The sequence below is a fragment of the Penicillium longicatenatum genome, assembly GCF_028827895.1.
Source record: "Penicillium longicatenatum strain IBT 33135 chromosome Unknown contig_7_segment0_segment0, whole genome shotgun sequence".
NCBI classification, from domain to species: Eukaryota; Fungi; Ascomycota; class Eurotiomycetes; order Eurotiales; family Aspergillaceae; genus Penicillium; species Penicillium longicatenatum.
In genome coordinates, this window is record NW_026643124.1 from 962,428 (window position 1) to 976,652 (window position 14,225).

The following is a 14,225-nucleotide window of genomic DNA, read 5'->3' on the forward strand; positions in this document are numbered from 1 at the left end:
CATGCCCATTTCCACTTATCGACCCAACTTCATGAGTCAACTTGACATCCGGCAGGCCATATCCAAGTAGGATTTCCATGTCCACTGAGATTGAACTCCATGGTAAATATAATCGTATTCCGTACGGGACACGTCGAGTTCCAGGATTTCTTGCTTTTTTTTTTTTTTTTTTTTCTCTCTCTTTTAATTCTTTGAAAAGCTCGCCATAATTGACATAAAACACCATACTAGACATCAACGTATGAAGATAGAGACAATCAACCTCTAAACTGCTCCTACCAGAACCAACGTGTAATAATTAGAATCTCCACGGCAAATCAACGAAAAACAAGAGTACCAAGCCGCACTAGATCAGTGTAGCTTGTGCTAAACAACTCCCCAGGACGTTAGTGGATATGTTTGGCTCAACCCAATATTCACAAATGTGTCATTAGATTTAAATAACGTGTCTTGTGACTAATCGACAAGAAATGCCCTATTTTCCGGGCAAGAAGGAGGCGGTATCCGGGCTCTCAGGAAGCAGCTGGACTAGCTAGAGATGGAAACCAGCTATGACCCCTTGAGCTCCTGGCATATATTATCCGTCCGAGACGAGGAGAATTGGAGGTCAAAGATGTAGGTTTGCCAGGGACTGCCCCATAGAATGATGCCTGGCCTACACAGTCGCTTTCCATCTAGCCCTCAAGGATCTTCTGGGGGTGCTAGGAGAAGGGCAGGCCGAGGGGGGTATTCAACTCCCCCCCCCCCCACGCAAGGTGAATAGGGTGTGGGATATCAGAAACAAGAGGGGGCCATGACTTAAAACCGTTTCCTCATGCTTCTCGTCTTTGCTCTGATCACTGGGGTGCTGGTTCATCCTTTTTTTCTGCCTTTGGGGCCTTTTTGGCTCGGGGAGGAGGACGACGGCCCATCATCCATGTCGCAAATGCAGGAGGGTCACCGGGTTTGCGCGGGGGCTTCTTGTTCCCTACAGATCAATAGGTCAATTCGGGGTTCATGGTGCGACGATTGCCTGGGCAAAGCCCACATACCTTCTTTCTTCTTCTCTGCAGGCTTGGGAGGTTCAGCTGGTGGTGGGTCGGCGGCTGGGGGTGGATCGGGCTCCTTGGGCTTTTCAGGAATTGGCCACATGTGCATCGTAATCGTCCAATCTGGCTCAACCACTGTTTCCCACACTTGTGGCAGGATAATGTCACCATTTGGTCCCACTAGATCGTAGTGCCCTTCGGCCACATGAGGCCCAATAACCTCGATATGGAGAAATGCCTGCTTAATCAGGTCCTCCATTCCCTATAAGTGAATATTGTCAGACAAACTGACACGGAGAGCAAGGAAATCCAGAGCAGACGATTGTCTTACCTGCCAGGTGCTACATAGCTCAAAGGGAAAGCTGAATTTCCTCCCAACAGCATCCTTGAATTTAATAGGCTTCTTCTTCTCCGGCGGAGGCACTTTGTTTTTGTTTTCTTCCTCCTCTTTGGCCTTGGCGGCTGCAGCGGCAGCGGCTGCGTTCGCTGCTTCCACAGCTTCCAGTGCCTTAGTGGCTGCATCTTGGGCCGCCTGCGCCGAGTCCTCTTTGGCTTTCGCCGCAGCTTCTGCGGCTGCTTTCTCTGCCTCCTCCTTTGCCTTGGCCGCCTCGGTCGCTGCGCGCTGCTCAGCGTCTGCGCGCGCCAACGCTGCTGCTTCTGAAGCTGCCACCTGTGCGATCGCTTGGTCATGAGCAAGCTGCTTTTCTCGCGCAATTCTTTCCGCCTCCTCGGCCGCGATAGCTGCTAGACGAGCCGCTTCCCTGTTCTCACGCTCCGTGCGATCATCCAGAATCAATTTCTCTAGTCGTGCAATGGCCTCATCTTTTGCAGCATCCTTGGCGGCCTCTTGAGCTGCTGCTCCTTTGGCTGCGTCATCCGCAGGGGGAGGAGCAGTAGGCGTTTTCGACTCTGGTTGGATTGGGGATGGTACTTGTGGCGGGTACGGAAAATAGGACGGGGGCATCATTCCTTGAAACATTGCATAAGGGTCCCGGAAGTTGTTGTAAAAGCCATTATGGGGGTAGGGCATTATCTCGTGGTGGAATGGAGCCGCACCGAAGGGCGACGGCATACCATGGGGAGCCATATGAGGGGGTAATGGTTGATGGGTGTGAGGGTCGATGCGGGATTGGGGTGGCTGTTGAGGATGTCTTGCATGTGCTTGGTCCGGGAAGTAGGGATGCAGTGGGGGAGCACCATGGGGTGGGCCGTATGGGTAGGCCGAACCGTATGGCTGGCCATTTGGATTACCATGACCAAGTCGGATGAGCTGGTCCGACAAAGGCGGAGGGTTCTGGTGGGGGAAGGGACCATGGCCCTGGGGATATTGGTGGTTATAGGAAGGGCCCGAGGAAACACTTTGTGGATAGCCCGAGGCTTGTTGCCCGGCCCATCGCCGCTCATGAGGGTTGCGCGGGTAATGACCGGCAAGTTCCTCCGAGTCTGCACTACCCGGCGACTCTGGAGAGGGTTGGCGACGGGCCCGTGAGCCATAATCACGATCGCGATCGGGAATCATTTGAGGGTGTGGTTGGCGACGGCCCGAAGCCGAGCGCGAACCGTGGAGCGAGCGGTTGCGATTCGAGGTCCTTGGTCGAGAGGCTGAATCAGACGGTTTCAATTCGGATGGATATGGCAGATGCGCCCACTCATCATAATCCGGATATTCATGACTCCCATCAGAGAGGAGAGAGAATTGTCCACCTGAGGAGCCCTCGTCCTCCGACAGAGAGTGATCCGAGTCGTGCGGATCAGCGGGGTCAATATGAATGCTGACCCTAGATCGGGGTGGAAATGGTCAGTCCAAACATTAGAGACATAGATTTTAGGATCTTTAGTTTTATGTTGTTCTTTCTGTCAAGAACAGGTGGAGGGGTTGTAAGGGGAGGTGGGATGAGAAGGGAGAAGAATGGGGGGGGGGAAGGTAGGAAAGAGGAAAAGCAGCAAGGGAAAAGGAATCAAAACATACGTCATAGAGACTTGAGCCTCTTGGGGCGGGAAGAGAAAAGTATATATGTGAAGGACGAGAGTCAAGGTCAGGGGAGGAGTGAAGGGGGGGGGGGGAGGGTGTAGAGAGGAAGAGAGTTAAAGAAATAAAGAATAGTATCAAATTCCCCCAAAACGTAGGTATTTTTGGTTTTGGTTTTGGGTTTTCAATTGGGTTCCCCCTCCCTTGCGCCAGACCGTACAAAGTCTATATAGATTCGTCAACATCCCCAAACTATCCATTAGTTGCCTAATGACACTTCTAATTGGGGGAATCATGGTTGGGCACTCTGGAACTGACATTGAGAAGTACTATGATTTGACTCCATGCAAAGCGCTGCCCGAAAATGCCCAATCATGACCCACCTTGAAAATTTCATGGATCGAACGCTCCAGAAATGCATGGGGAGACGAGTCATACCAAGCCTGCAGATGTGGATCCAAGATCAGCAGGGGGGGGGGGTGTTAGAATGCAGAATATAAAGTATACGAGATCAAAATCAAAACAATGCCAGGGTCATCTCGGTCCTACGTTTTACATACACGTACGGGGATCGTGACGATAGTCACATTCATTATAGAGGAGAAAAACCAAATTGAGAAAAAAAAAAAAAAAAAAAAAAAAAAAAACCAAGAAAACAGGGGTATATCCAACTCAGGCGGAACAACATTACACCCAGGTAATTATCAAGTTGACTGAAAGCGATTCAATAAGGCTTTGGCGGCAATGAGCTCACTGCGGCTGGATGCCCAATGTTGATCATCAACCGACCGGGACTGAACAATTTCCTGGAGTCGCTGAAGAGCAAAGCGCCGCAGTCGGTCGATGGTCGTCTTCGGTACTACCACCGAATGTTCCAAGTCGTTCTCCAGCATGCGAGAGGAGGCCTGGAACTTGGTCAGATGGGTCATCAATAAAGAGGGATGAGAAAGGAAAAACATCGCCACCGGTAGCACGATCACAAACATACCAAAGCCAATCCATAAAATCCGCGTAGGTAATCATCACAGAGCTCGATGCTTCGACAGAAATGCTGGATCGACTTGCTGGCTAGCTGGCCCCCATCGGGTGAGGATGTATTGATATAGAGTACTTCGCCCAACCGGGCATGGATCTACATGAGGGTTAGCCGCGTCCAAAAGGGAAGTAGGAGGGTGAAGGCGTACATTCCATGCATTAGGAGCGATAAGAAGAGCCTCCTCGAGGCTGAAGATGGCTTGTGCACCCAGCCCCTGAGACTGGTAGAGGTCGGCGAGTTCGCACCAAGCTTCCGCATCAGTGGGAATGGCATCGAGGAGCTGAATGAGAGCCGTGATTGCATCGGCAGGCCGGTGGAGCGAGCGTAGCAAAGCGACTCGGCGCTTTAGGATGGGCTAAGACAGTCAACGCTGATATTCAGCAGCCGCCGGGGGGGGGAGTTCAGCAGAGCATACCACATTGACCGCATTGTCCCCAAGAATTGTTTCGTATTCATTCAGGCATTTTTCCAGGGCAGAGGTATCTTTAGCAGTCGCCTCCTGGTAAAGGCCACGGAGCCCCATGACCCTCTCATTGGAAGCACCAAACCGGGAGCTTAACCGATCGAGACAGGCCTGGGCAGATAAATCATCACCCGTCCGTAGACAGGCAAGGAAGAGCTGTTCGACCCGCCCATATTCTTCTGCAGTATCTGCGTAGGACGAAGTGGTAGACGTGGTTTTAGAGGGATCGTGACCGAGAATTGCTGGTGCTTGCTGGGAAAGATGAAGAGCAGAGATTAGATCGGATCCATTGATGTCCCGGGAATCAATAGAAGCCCCCATGGTGTTTCAAGGGCGAGATAGACCAGATGTAGAAAAGAGAGACTGGTTTCGGGTTCACAGCGTGAAGGTAATGGTCGTCTGGAGAGGTGTGGAGACCTGGCAGCGCGCGGAGCCTGGAACACGATCCCGTGATGCTTATCCCCCACGTCTGTTCATCAATTAACAACGGATTCCAGCTCGAACCTTCATCCAGCTCCCAGGGGCGATTCAAAAGGGTCATGCTACCGGGAGATAGTGGACTGTGTATTGAATTTTTTTTCCCTTATTTCCTGATTTCTTCTTCCTCACCGTGAGAGCGAGAGGTCAACGCGATGTCGGTGGTGCCCATGACGAAACCAGCTAGACGGCGGAACTGACCCGCGCATGCTAGGTTTGAAAAATCGCTCTATGACCTGATCAAAGGTCTTCGAAACCACAAAGGGGGAGAGGATGAGTACGTTCAAGCCTGTCTACGCGAATGCAAGGCGGAAATCAAGTTACAGGACATCGGTAGGTCTCTGCATTGACATCACGATGAGGGATGAGGGATGAGATGTTGACTCTGGGCAGACAAGAAGGCAACGGCACTTCTGAAGCTTATCTACCTGGAGATGTTTGGCTATGATATGTCATGGGCATCATTCCATGTTCTGGAGGTCATGTCCTCCACGAAGTACCTACAGAAACGAGTGGGATATCTTGGGGCCGTTCAAAGTTTCCGGCCAGATACCGAAGTTCTAATGCTGGCGACCAACATGTTGAAGAAGGTCTGTTACCCAGCTAGCGCAGCACATGCCATATTTCTCTATCTGCGAACTTGATCATAAGGATTCTAATATCCCCGGTCCCAGGACATTGTATCCCCTAATATCCTCACCCTGTCACTCCCGCTGGCTACTCTACCACATATCATGACACCAGCTCTTGCTATGTCCTTACTTCCTGACATTTTGTCTCGCCTCTCCCATTCGAGCGCCGTTGTCCGGAAGAAGTCCATTGTGTGTCTCTACCGGCTGGCTCTAGTTTATCCGGATGCCCTGAGGCTAGCGTGGCCGAAGATTCAGGACCATCTCATGGATGGACAGGAAGATAGCAGCGTGACTACTGCAGCTATTAACGTCGTCTGTGAGCTTGGTTGGAGACGGCCGCACGATTTTCTTCCTTTGGCTCCCAGGTTCTTTGAGCTCCTCGTGGACAGTGGCAATAACTGGATGGCCATAAAAATCATCAAGCTGGTTTGTGAGCCTTTATGCCAGTCTATAAAAAAATCCGAACTAATCCAAGGCAGTTTGCCACTCTAACCCCTCTAGAACCGCGACTCACACGCAAGCTTCTTCGGCCATTGACAAATATCATTCAGACCACAACGGCAATGTCCTTGCTCTACGAGTGCATCAATGGTATCATTCAAGGGGGCATTCTAGATGGCGAGGACAATATCCATGAAAGGGACGAAGTTGCGGCTCTGTGCATCGGAAAGCTGAGGGGAATGATTGTCATGGATTCGGATCCTAATCGTGAGTGGGCCTTCCACCTCTTGTCTCTGGGAACTTGACGAATACCTAACCTCTTTGGAAAAAAGTGAAATACGTGGCTCTTCTGGCATTGAATCGCATTGTGACAACTCATTCTACATTGGTTTCCATGCAACAGGATGTCATCATGGACTGTCTGGACGATCTAGACGTTTCCATTCGACTCCAAGCCTTAGAACTTGCTGCTGGTATGGTCACCAGTGAAAATCTTCAGGAAGTCGTGAATCGTCTTTTTAGCCAGCTTCAATTGGCCTCTTCACAAGATAATCCCGGTCCTGGGGAAGCGTCTGTTCCGTATGAGGATGAACACGAAAATTGGAAAGGCTCACATGGCGTCATGGAGGCCCTCAACATGCCAAATAACTATCGGTCCGAGGTTATTCATCGCATTTTAGATATCTGTTCCCAGAACAACTATTCCGACGTCGTCGACTTCGAATGGTATGTTGGCATTTTGGTTCAGCTGATTAGGCTTCTTCCGCCATCAGAAGTGCACGACTACGGACCCGACCACCCCTCAATGGGAGGTCAAGAGGGCTGGAGGGCTTCTGTCGCGTCTCGGATCGGATCCGAAATTCGCAGTGTTGCTGTTCGTGTGAAGGGGGGTTCGCCTGGAAGCTACCCGGGCGGCGGAGTCTCTGCTGCTTATCGATAACAGATCGATGCTATTCCCCGCCTCTTCAAATGTTGGGGACGACGTTTTAGGACCTGTTGCATGGGTAGTTGGAGAATATGCGGGTCATCTCCAGTCACCGAGCCGAACTCTTCAATCTTTGATTGATTCGTCTACCCTCTCCTTGCCTCCCAGTACACTCCAGCTGTTCTTACAGGCCACCCCCAAGGTCTTGATACAAGTGAATCAGTCCTGTGGGACAAAGGAGGCATGGAGAAGTGAGATTTCTCTTCTCTTAGCGCGGGTTGTGGATTTCCTCGATGCACTAGCCGCTCACCCGGACTTGGACGTGCAGGAACGAGCCATTGAGTTTCTTGAAGTCCTTCGTTTAGGGGCCGAGTCGCTACAATCTGAAACGGAAGGAGTTCCATTCCTTCTAGCTTCTGTTATCCCCGACTTATTCGCCGGTTTGGAACTCAACCCTGTTGCAGCCAGCGCCCAAAAACGGGTAGTGTTTCCCCCTGATCTTCACCTGGATGAAGCATTCAACGATGATCTGCCAGGCCTGTTTCAGGAATTGGGGGGCTCGCTAGCGGAAACCACCCAGCATCATCTCATTCAACAATTTTACCACGTCGCCGATATCAGTCCACCCTCCCATAAGCCGCCTCATGAACAAATGACAGCGGCAGAAATCCAACTTGATGCGTCCTACCAGAGCAGCCTCGGCATCGCGTTGGATCACCCAGACACTATAGAAAGGAGAAAGGGATACCGGAAAGAGCGCTATCGGGACGATCCCTTTTACATTGCTCCGTTGGACCCATCATGGGGTACGTCCACCCCGCACCATGATGCCCCACATGTTTCCAGTGGCGACGCATTGGACATCGATTCAATCCCCATCGTTGATTTGAAGCTGGATGACGAGTCGATCAGGCGAGGTAAACGTGATACCTTTGGAAACCGCCGGGTGCATACTACCGCCAAAATGGAAGTTGCAGCGGACGAAACTTTTGGGTCTGAAGGGCCTGTGCCCCTTGGTCACTCCGCTAAGGCCGTTGTGGGCCCAGCTGTAAAACGCTCGCTACTACAGGTTGACTCCAGTGGGCTCGGGCATTCTGCATCGGGGGCGAATGATGGTCCAAGCCCTAGCTTGACCGGGGGTGAGGAGGAGACCGAAATGAGGAAAGCGATGCAAAATGTGGAGCAGATGCGCCTGCGCATGCAACGGGCATCCGAGCGAATCGAGTTAGAGGGAACACCTGCCGAGGGCACTCTTGTGAAGAAGAAGAAAAAGAAGGGGAAGAAGGGCGCTGATCCGTCCGGAGAAACGAAAAGGAAGAAGAGGAAAGAAGCATATGAATGAATCACATCTCATTCATGTTTGCTTTCGATAGAAATGCAAGATAGTTTAAGTAATTGCGATATAACACAGGACCCCAACTTTCCCAAGGTAGGGCAGTAGCATCCATCTATCTGGTGCCCTCGTAGGCGATCCTAACCACGGGTATCACTTGTTGGGCGGTCTTCTGTGGCAAGGGCACCAACGTCAAGGCTATGGGGCGACGTAGACTTAACACCAGTCTCAACATTCGGGGTATTTTAAAGTATTCGGGAGGTTAGCGTAGCTAACCAGTGACGCGAGATATGGTTGAGGCCACGATTGACCAGATCTCGGGGACAACCTTGAGGAGCTCCAAGATAAGTCCACCACAGACGACAAAGGCCAGAATCACTAGGCTTCTTAGCTCGTAGATCGAGGAGAGGGGTGGCAGAGGTTACATACCTAACCAGCTCGCCGAGATGGGGGTCTTTGTGGTTTGTTTGGGTTTTGTGGTTACCGGCCCTTTCCCTCGTTTGGCGGCCTCGTGCTTTGCGAACCGGTCGTTCGCACGTCGCTGTTGAGGTGTCTGTGCCTGTGCACGGTATTTTGGATTAGCAAGTTCTCGGAAAGATATCAGGATTGAGGTAGAGCTAGAGATACTCACCATGATTATTGATACGGAGTGTTGGAAGGAGTTAAGGGGAGGGCGAGGTTATCGCCGTAGATAAACTTCCCCAGGTTAAGGCCACGTTGTATTTTGGTACGTCTCGTCCTTGGCCTTGACCACGTCCATTTAATCTATTTTTACATATAGGCTTTCAGGCCCCTTAATTTAATGTAATTTAATGAAGGGGTCTACCTAAAATTTATATAACCAAAGGAAATTCGGAGTATCTGGTAATATTCCTGATCGACCAGTCTTGGTATTAGTACGAAGTATCACGTAGATTCATTACCGGGGATATGAACCCGTGATCCAAAATCCATATCTTCCTCATTCTCCCTTTCTGTGGCAAAACATCTTCCTAGATGTCATGTCTTTCATAAGATCATGGAGCACCTTCGATATGCAACAGGAGATGATCTGCGGTAATTATCAGAATCAGTATGTGACGTTTCATTCTGCAATATAAATCACTAATCGAAACGATCTAGAGACGAAATAAAATTATCCTCGAATTGATGCCCTTGGTGCATGCTCTAGTCTATTTAGTACTTAGTCGTGCCATGAGTTCGAGGTTATTACTTCAAATATCACAAGTGGTGAATTTTTAAGAATTTTGCCTTCTCTTTATGTTTTAATTATGAATGTTAGATCATATCATCAATCTATTGTAGATTTAAGTAGTACTTGTAATTGACTTTTTGAAAAGGTTACAAGATACTCATTACAATATTAATAATTGATTAAATTTAAGCGATTTTATTATTGATTTCCAATATCATTTACAAATGACAGATATAGTATATAATATAAGTTTATTAACGTAGTGTAATAAATTGTTATATAATAATAAATGATGAATAAGGATTTTAAATTTCTTATTCGCAAGTGTATATAATAAAATGAATACTGATTAATTCAATTTACAAGCAGCTAAAATTATAGGAAGAGGCATGGCTACAACCGGATGAATAGGAGCAGGTATAGGTAACGTAACCGGTAACGTAATTCACCCCCAAGCGAGCCACCCCCCCATCCGAGCCACCCCATCAACTTTCGATAATTCAAATTAACGTAATTCAACCAAAACAACGTAATATTAAATATATAAGCTATTTAGCTAAATTTGGACAATATGTTATCTTATGCCCCTGAATACCGCATTTAGAGCATTTTAGTGGCGCCCTAGATCATCGTCCTTATGCTCCTGGTTGACCGGTCGGCTCACTATTTTAAGGTTTAAATCGAGCTTTTCTAGCAATTTTTGCTAGCTCTTTAAGCTTAGCGACGGATACACCCTCTAGATAAGCTATCTAGAGCTTAGACGTTGCTTTTTTTTGCTTAATTTTCTCGTTTCTAGCACGTAAAAGCTCGTTTTCTCGAGCAAGAAAAGCGGTTAATTACATCGTGATTTAATAAGCTTTTAGCACCTAATCTATAGCGGAATTTAATAGACTTAGAGGGCTCCTAGAGCGTTAATTTAAGAGCTTTTTAATTAAGGAAGCTTACTTCTAGAGCTACTTATAATTTAATAGTGTCTTAGGCTCCTATACGCTACTTTCGCTTCCTCGAGATAGTAGTAGGGTAGGCGTATAAAGTTAAATATTAAGCTTTAAAATCACTCGATTTAGATTATATAGGACTAATCTAGTTACTAAGAAGCTATTTCTAATCGTTTCTACTTTAAAAGCCTCGTTTCGAGCGATTAGAAAAGCATTAAGAAAGTCTAATTTATTAATATGATTTTAACCTATCTATATAACGTTTTTAACGCATTTCCTATACACACGCTTTAAGATAGTAAAATAACCTACATTAAGAGGTTATAAAAGATATAAAGAGTGCGCTAGCATATAAATTAGAATCACGTCGTTTTAATAGTAAATTTCGTCGAATTTTAGAGTTAAATAGCTTCTATAACTATCGAGAACTAGAAGTCGATATTTCCCCTTTATCCTTAAGAAAGTTAATAGAAGAAAGATCTTTTAAAGCTAACGAAGTCTAATCTTATCTAAGGTCTATCTATTTAGACTAACCTTAAATTACTAGTTATCTAGAAGGCCTATAGTCTAACCTTCGTTAAAGAGTTTAGCTTTAAATATCACCATTAGAGGAAGGCTATATCTAGACGCGCCTATATACTTAATTAAGGTTACCTATTCACGATTCCCGGGCTATAAACGAGCTCGCCGACTATAATATTTAGCTCTCGTTATAACCTTTATAGTCGCGGTTAAGCCTATTATAAAGCCTATCTTATTAAAGTTATATATATCATCTTCGTGGATCCTATACTTAGATATTATCTATTGAACTAGGTTAAACTATTCTTTAATGATTTCTAGGTCCTCGTACTTAGCGCGCTTATAATTATAGCGTCTTAAGAACCTAGTCACGAGCTCTAGGTAATGTTTAATAAATTTTATAACCTAATTTTTACTAACTATTTAAATCGGGGTCATTCCACGTGTCGCTAGTAAGAGATTAGCTATTTCTTATACCATAGAAGGTTATAGGGCCGCTCTATATATATCTATAGAGATTATCTATTTATTAAGCGAATTCTCCTCGATTTTAGTTAATTTAAACGTTTTAACGCGTGATTTAACGTGATTTTAACGTCCATTAAGACGGAATTAGAGCGTTATGCGAGGGATATCATATATAAGCGCTACTTAACGAATTATCAATTTTTCCTACTTTTTAATAGCCTAGATAGCAAGCAGAATCCGACCCTCTTTTTAAGTCAAATTTTGACGATTTTAAGAGCGAATTAGGGGCATGGTGGTTAGTTAAAGAAGGGTAAGACTAATTAATTAACGCGTTTTGGTCAGGGTGGCTTAGATAGGGGGTGGCTCGCTTAGGGGTGAATTACGTTAAGCGAGCTACGCATGTAAGCCAGCTACGCAGCTAGAACACCATAGTAAATGCGAAAAATTACAACTCAGTATCTCGATAATGAATATATGAAATAACTTTTCCTTAAGATACAATAATTTTCATGCCATGTTAAGCTAATAAAGGGTATTTGTATTTAAGAATTATTATACCTTATTTAGGTGGTAAATACCAAAGATGTATAGATTGAGGATTATAATTAACGTAATTTTTGAAATCATGATAATGGAGCTTTTGAATTTCCTTAAAATCAATACATTATGTCGAGTAGTCTTATTGAAGACAGCCTATACATAATCAAATAAAAAAGGCTCGTGGGTGATGAGATATGAAGTTGTAATTTATCGCATTTACTATGGTGTTCCAGCTGCGCAGCTGGCTTACATGCGCAGCTCGCTTACCGGTTACGTTATTGGTGTTATACTCGGAGCAGTTATACTAGGTGTAGCTAGAAATTCCTCATTAAGAGGACAATTGTTTTCGTATGCTATCTTAGGATTTGGGACACCAACGAAAAGGACGTATAGAATCTACCTACCCCGGGCCTACCACTTTTCGATAATAACAATCTAGTGGTAGAGGTTCTTTGAAGGAGACGATTAACTAACTTAATATCTATTATCTTCTAGACACTTAGATAGAAAACGTTAGGAATTATAGGATAAGTAAGCGACTGTAGAGTTACTACCTTTATAGAGTAGATAGCGGTTAGAAGATAGGATTATAGAAAAATATTAGAATGCTAAGCTATAATAATAAAGATTCATATAGTTCAACTTATCTATAGATCTTAGAGTATATTAAGATTTCTATCTATCTTATATTAATATAAATTTAATATATAATAAGAGACTAAAGATATACACCCTAGGCTTAAAACTAAGATATAATTTATTAATTAGTTATATAGACTCTATAATAATTAGATAGTTATAGATATATAAATTAAATTGTTTAATTAGATGACTTTAGTTAATAGTAAATATTTTAGCTCCTTCTAAGTTACCCTGGAGTCTATAGTATTAAAATATTACCTAACCCTTATTATAAGAGAACTACGAGAGTCTTAATCTTTAGATAATAGTATATAGTAGCCTGCCTTAGAATAATCTATTTAAGTCCTCCTTAGCGGGGTATAGATTTAAGTATAAGTTATCTATAGCCCTTTCTTATTTTATATAATATATTATCTATATCTAGTCCTAGTTCTTTGATATAGATTTTACTTAGTAGGACAATCTCCTATATATAAGGGTCTAGGAAGTCCTTACTATAAAAATAAGATCCTTAATCCTAATATATAAGAATCCTTATATAGGTATTATCTATTTACTATCACTTTTATTAATCTTTTTTTTTAAATCCTATATACTATATAAAGCTTACTAGGTCTTAAACTCAGTATATCAGAATTATTTTAATTATATATTGATAAATTCTTTTTTACTTTTCCTTAGTAATTTGAACTTTATAACCTAAGCCAAGAAAGTTTTTAAGGATTTTATAAATTTTAAATTATAATAGAAGATTAATTTTATAGATTAAATAAGATAATAGCGCTAAAGAAGATATAAAGAAGCTATAACTTATAAGATAGGAAATTCTATATAAGCTATATTATAATCTATAATCTAAATCTATAAATCTTATAGGTAGGCTAATCTAATCTACAACTTAATATATAAACTATAAGTAGGGTTATAAGTTATCTACACTAACTTATCTTTATATAAAACTTTAAAAAAAACTATTCTTAAATAGGGTAAATTTACTTATTTATTGATATTCTAGTGTTATACATAGATTTCTAATTATTCTATTATGATTCTTCTAGATTTTAATGAAGATATCTTATATATTATATATAAGTATAGTAATAGTAATTTACTAGATATAAGATATATCTTAAGTAGATTACATTTATATCTAAGGGTTACTATATAGAAAATAGATATTAATTAAGCAAATATAATTTAAATATATAATTAATAAAGTATATTTTCGAAAGGCTATATAAATCTCTCTATTATATTATACCTAAATATATTTTATTATTTTGATGTTTTAAATCAAATTATAAATACAATACTCTTCTAGATCTAGCCTTATTATTATATCTTTTTATCTTTCTATACTAATTAAATATCTTAAATTTTATAGCTTTATTAAAATAGCCTTAAGTATCTTAATATATCCTAAGATTCTTATATAAAAGATAATTTAGCGCTCACTATATATCATAATAAAAGGGAGATAAGAAGATATATTTAAGAAATTACTTATTAGATCTAAAATATTAATAATACTAAATTTTTTAGGAATCCCTATTCTTGTAGTTATTTATAATGATTAATAGGTATTTAATAAATAAGAATTAACAATATTATAAATA

The 14,225-nt window shown here is 43.4% G+C and overlaps 4 protein-coding genes across 4 annotated transcripts; 1 reads left to right on the top strand and 3 right to left on the bottom strand.

The window, feature by feature from the left end:
* Positions 1 to 836: 836 nt before the first annotated feature.
* On the bottom strand, positions 837 to 3,002 carry N7484_010640 (uncharacterized protein; the record flags this gene model as incomplete). Its single annotated transcript, XM_057121027.1, has 4 exons — positions 837 to 967; positions 1,032 to 1,290; positions 1,360 to 2,806; positions 2,998 to 3,002. The coding sequence occupies 4 exons, from the start codon at positions 3,000 to 3,002 to the stop codon at positions 837 to 839; spliced, it is 1,842 nt and encodes a 613-aa protein (XP_056966781.1).
* Positions 3,003 to 3,701: 699 nt separating this feature from the next.
* On the bottom strand, positions 3,702 to 4,817 carry N7484_010641 (uncharacterized protein; the record flags this gene model as incomplete). Its single annotated transcript, XM_057121028.1, has 4 exons — positions 3,702 to 3,902; positions 3,986 to 4,129; positions 4,182 to 4,388; positions 4,449 to 4,817. The coding sequence occupies 4 exons, from the start codon at positions 4,815 to 4,817 to the stop codon at positions 3,702 to 3,704; spliced, it is 921 nt and encodes a 306-aa protein (XP_056966782.1).
* A 70-nt stretch (positions 4,818 to 4,887) lies between these two features.
* Positions 4,888 to 8,313, top strand: N7484_010642 (putative AP-3 complex subunit delta; the record flags this gene model as incomplete). The annotated part of the gene is made up of 7 exons (XM_057121029.1): positions 4,888 to 4,963; positions 5,220 to 5,306; positions 5,367 to 5,563; positions 5,648 to 6,031; positions 6,085 to 6,313; positions 6,379 to 6,886; positions 6,933 to 8,313. 7 exons carry the CDS (start codon positions 4,888 to 4,890, stop codon positions 8,311 to 8,313), a joined length of 2,862 nt encoding a protein of 953 aa, XP_056966783.1.
* A 262-nt stretch (positions 8,314 to 8,575) lies between these two features.
* Positions 8,576 to 8,938, bottom strand: N7484_010643 (RAMP4 family protein; the record flags this gene model as incomplete). Its single annotated transcript, XM_057121030.1, has 2 exons — positions 8,576 to 8,682; positions 8,734 to 8,938. The coding sequence occupies 2 exons, from the start codon at positions 8,936 to 8,938 to the stop codon at positions 8,576 to 8,578; spliced, it is 312 nt and encodes a 103-aa protein (XP_056966784.1).
* Positions 8,939 to 14,225: the final 5,287 nt, after the last annotated feature.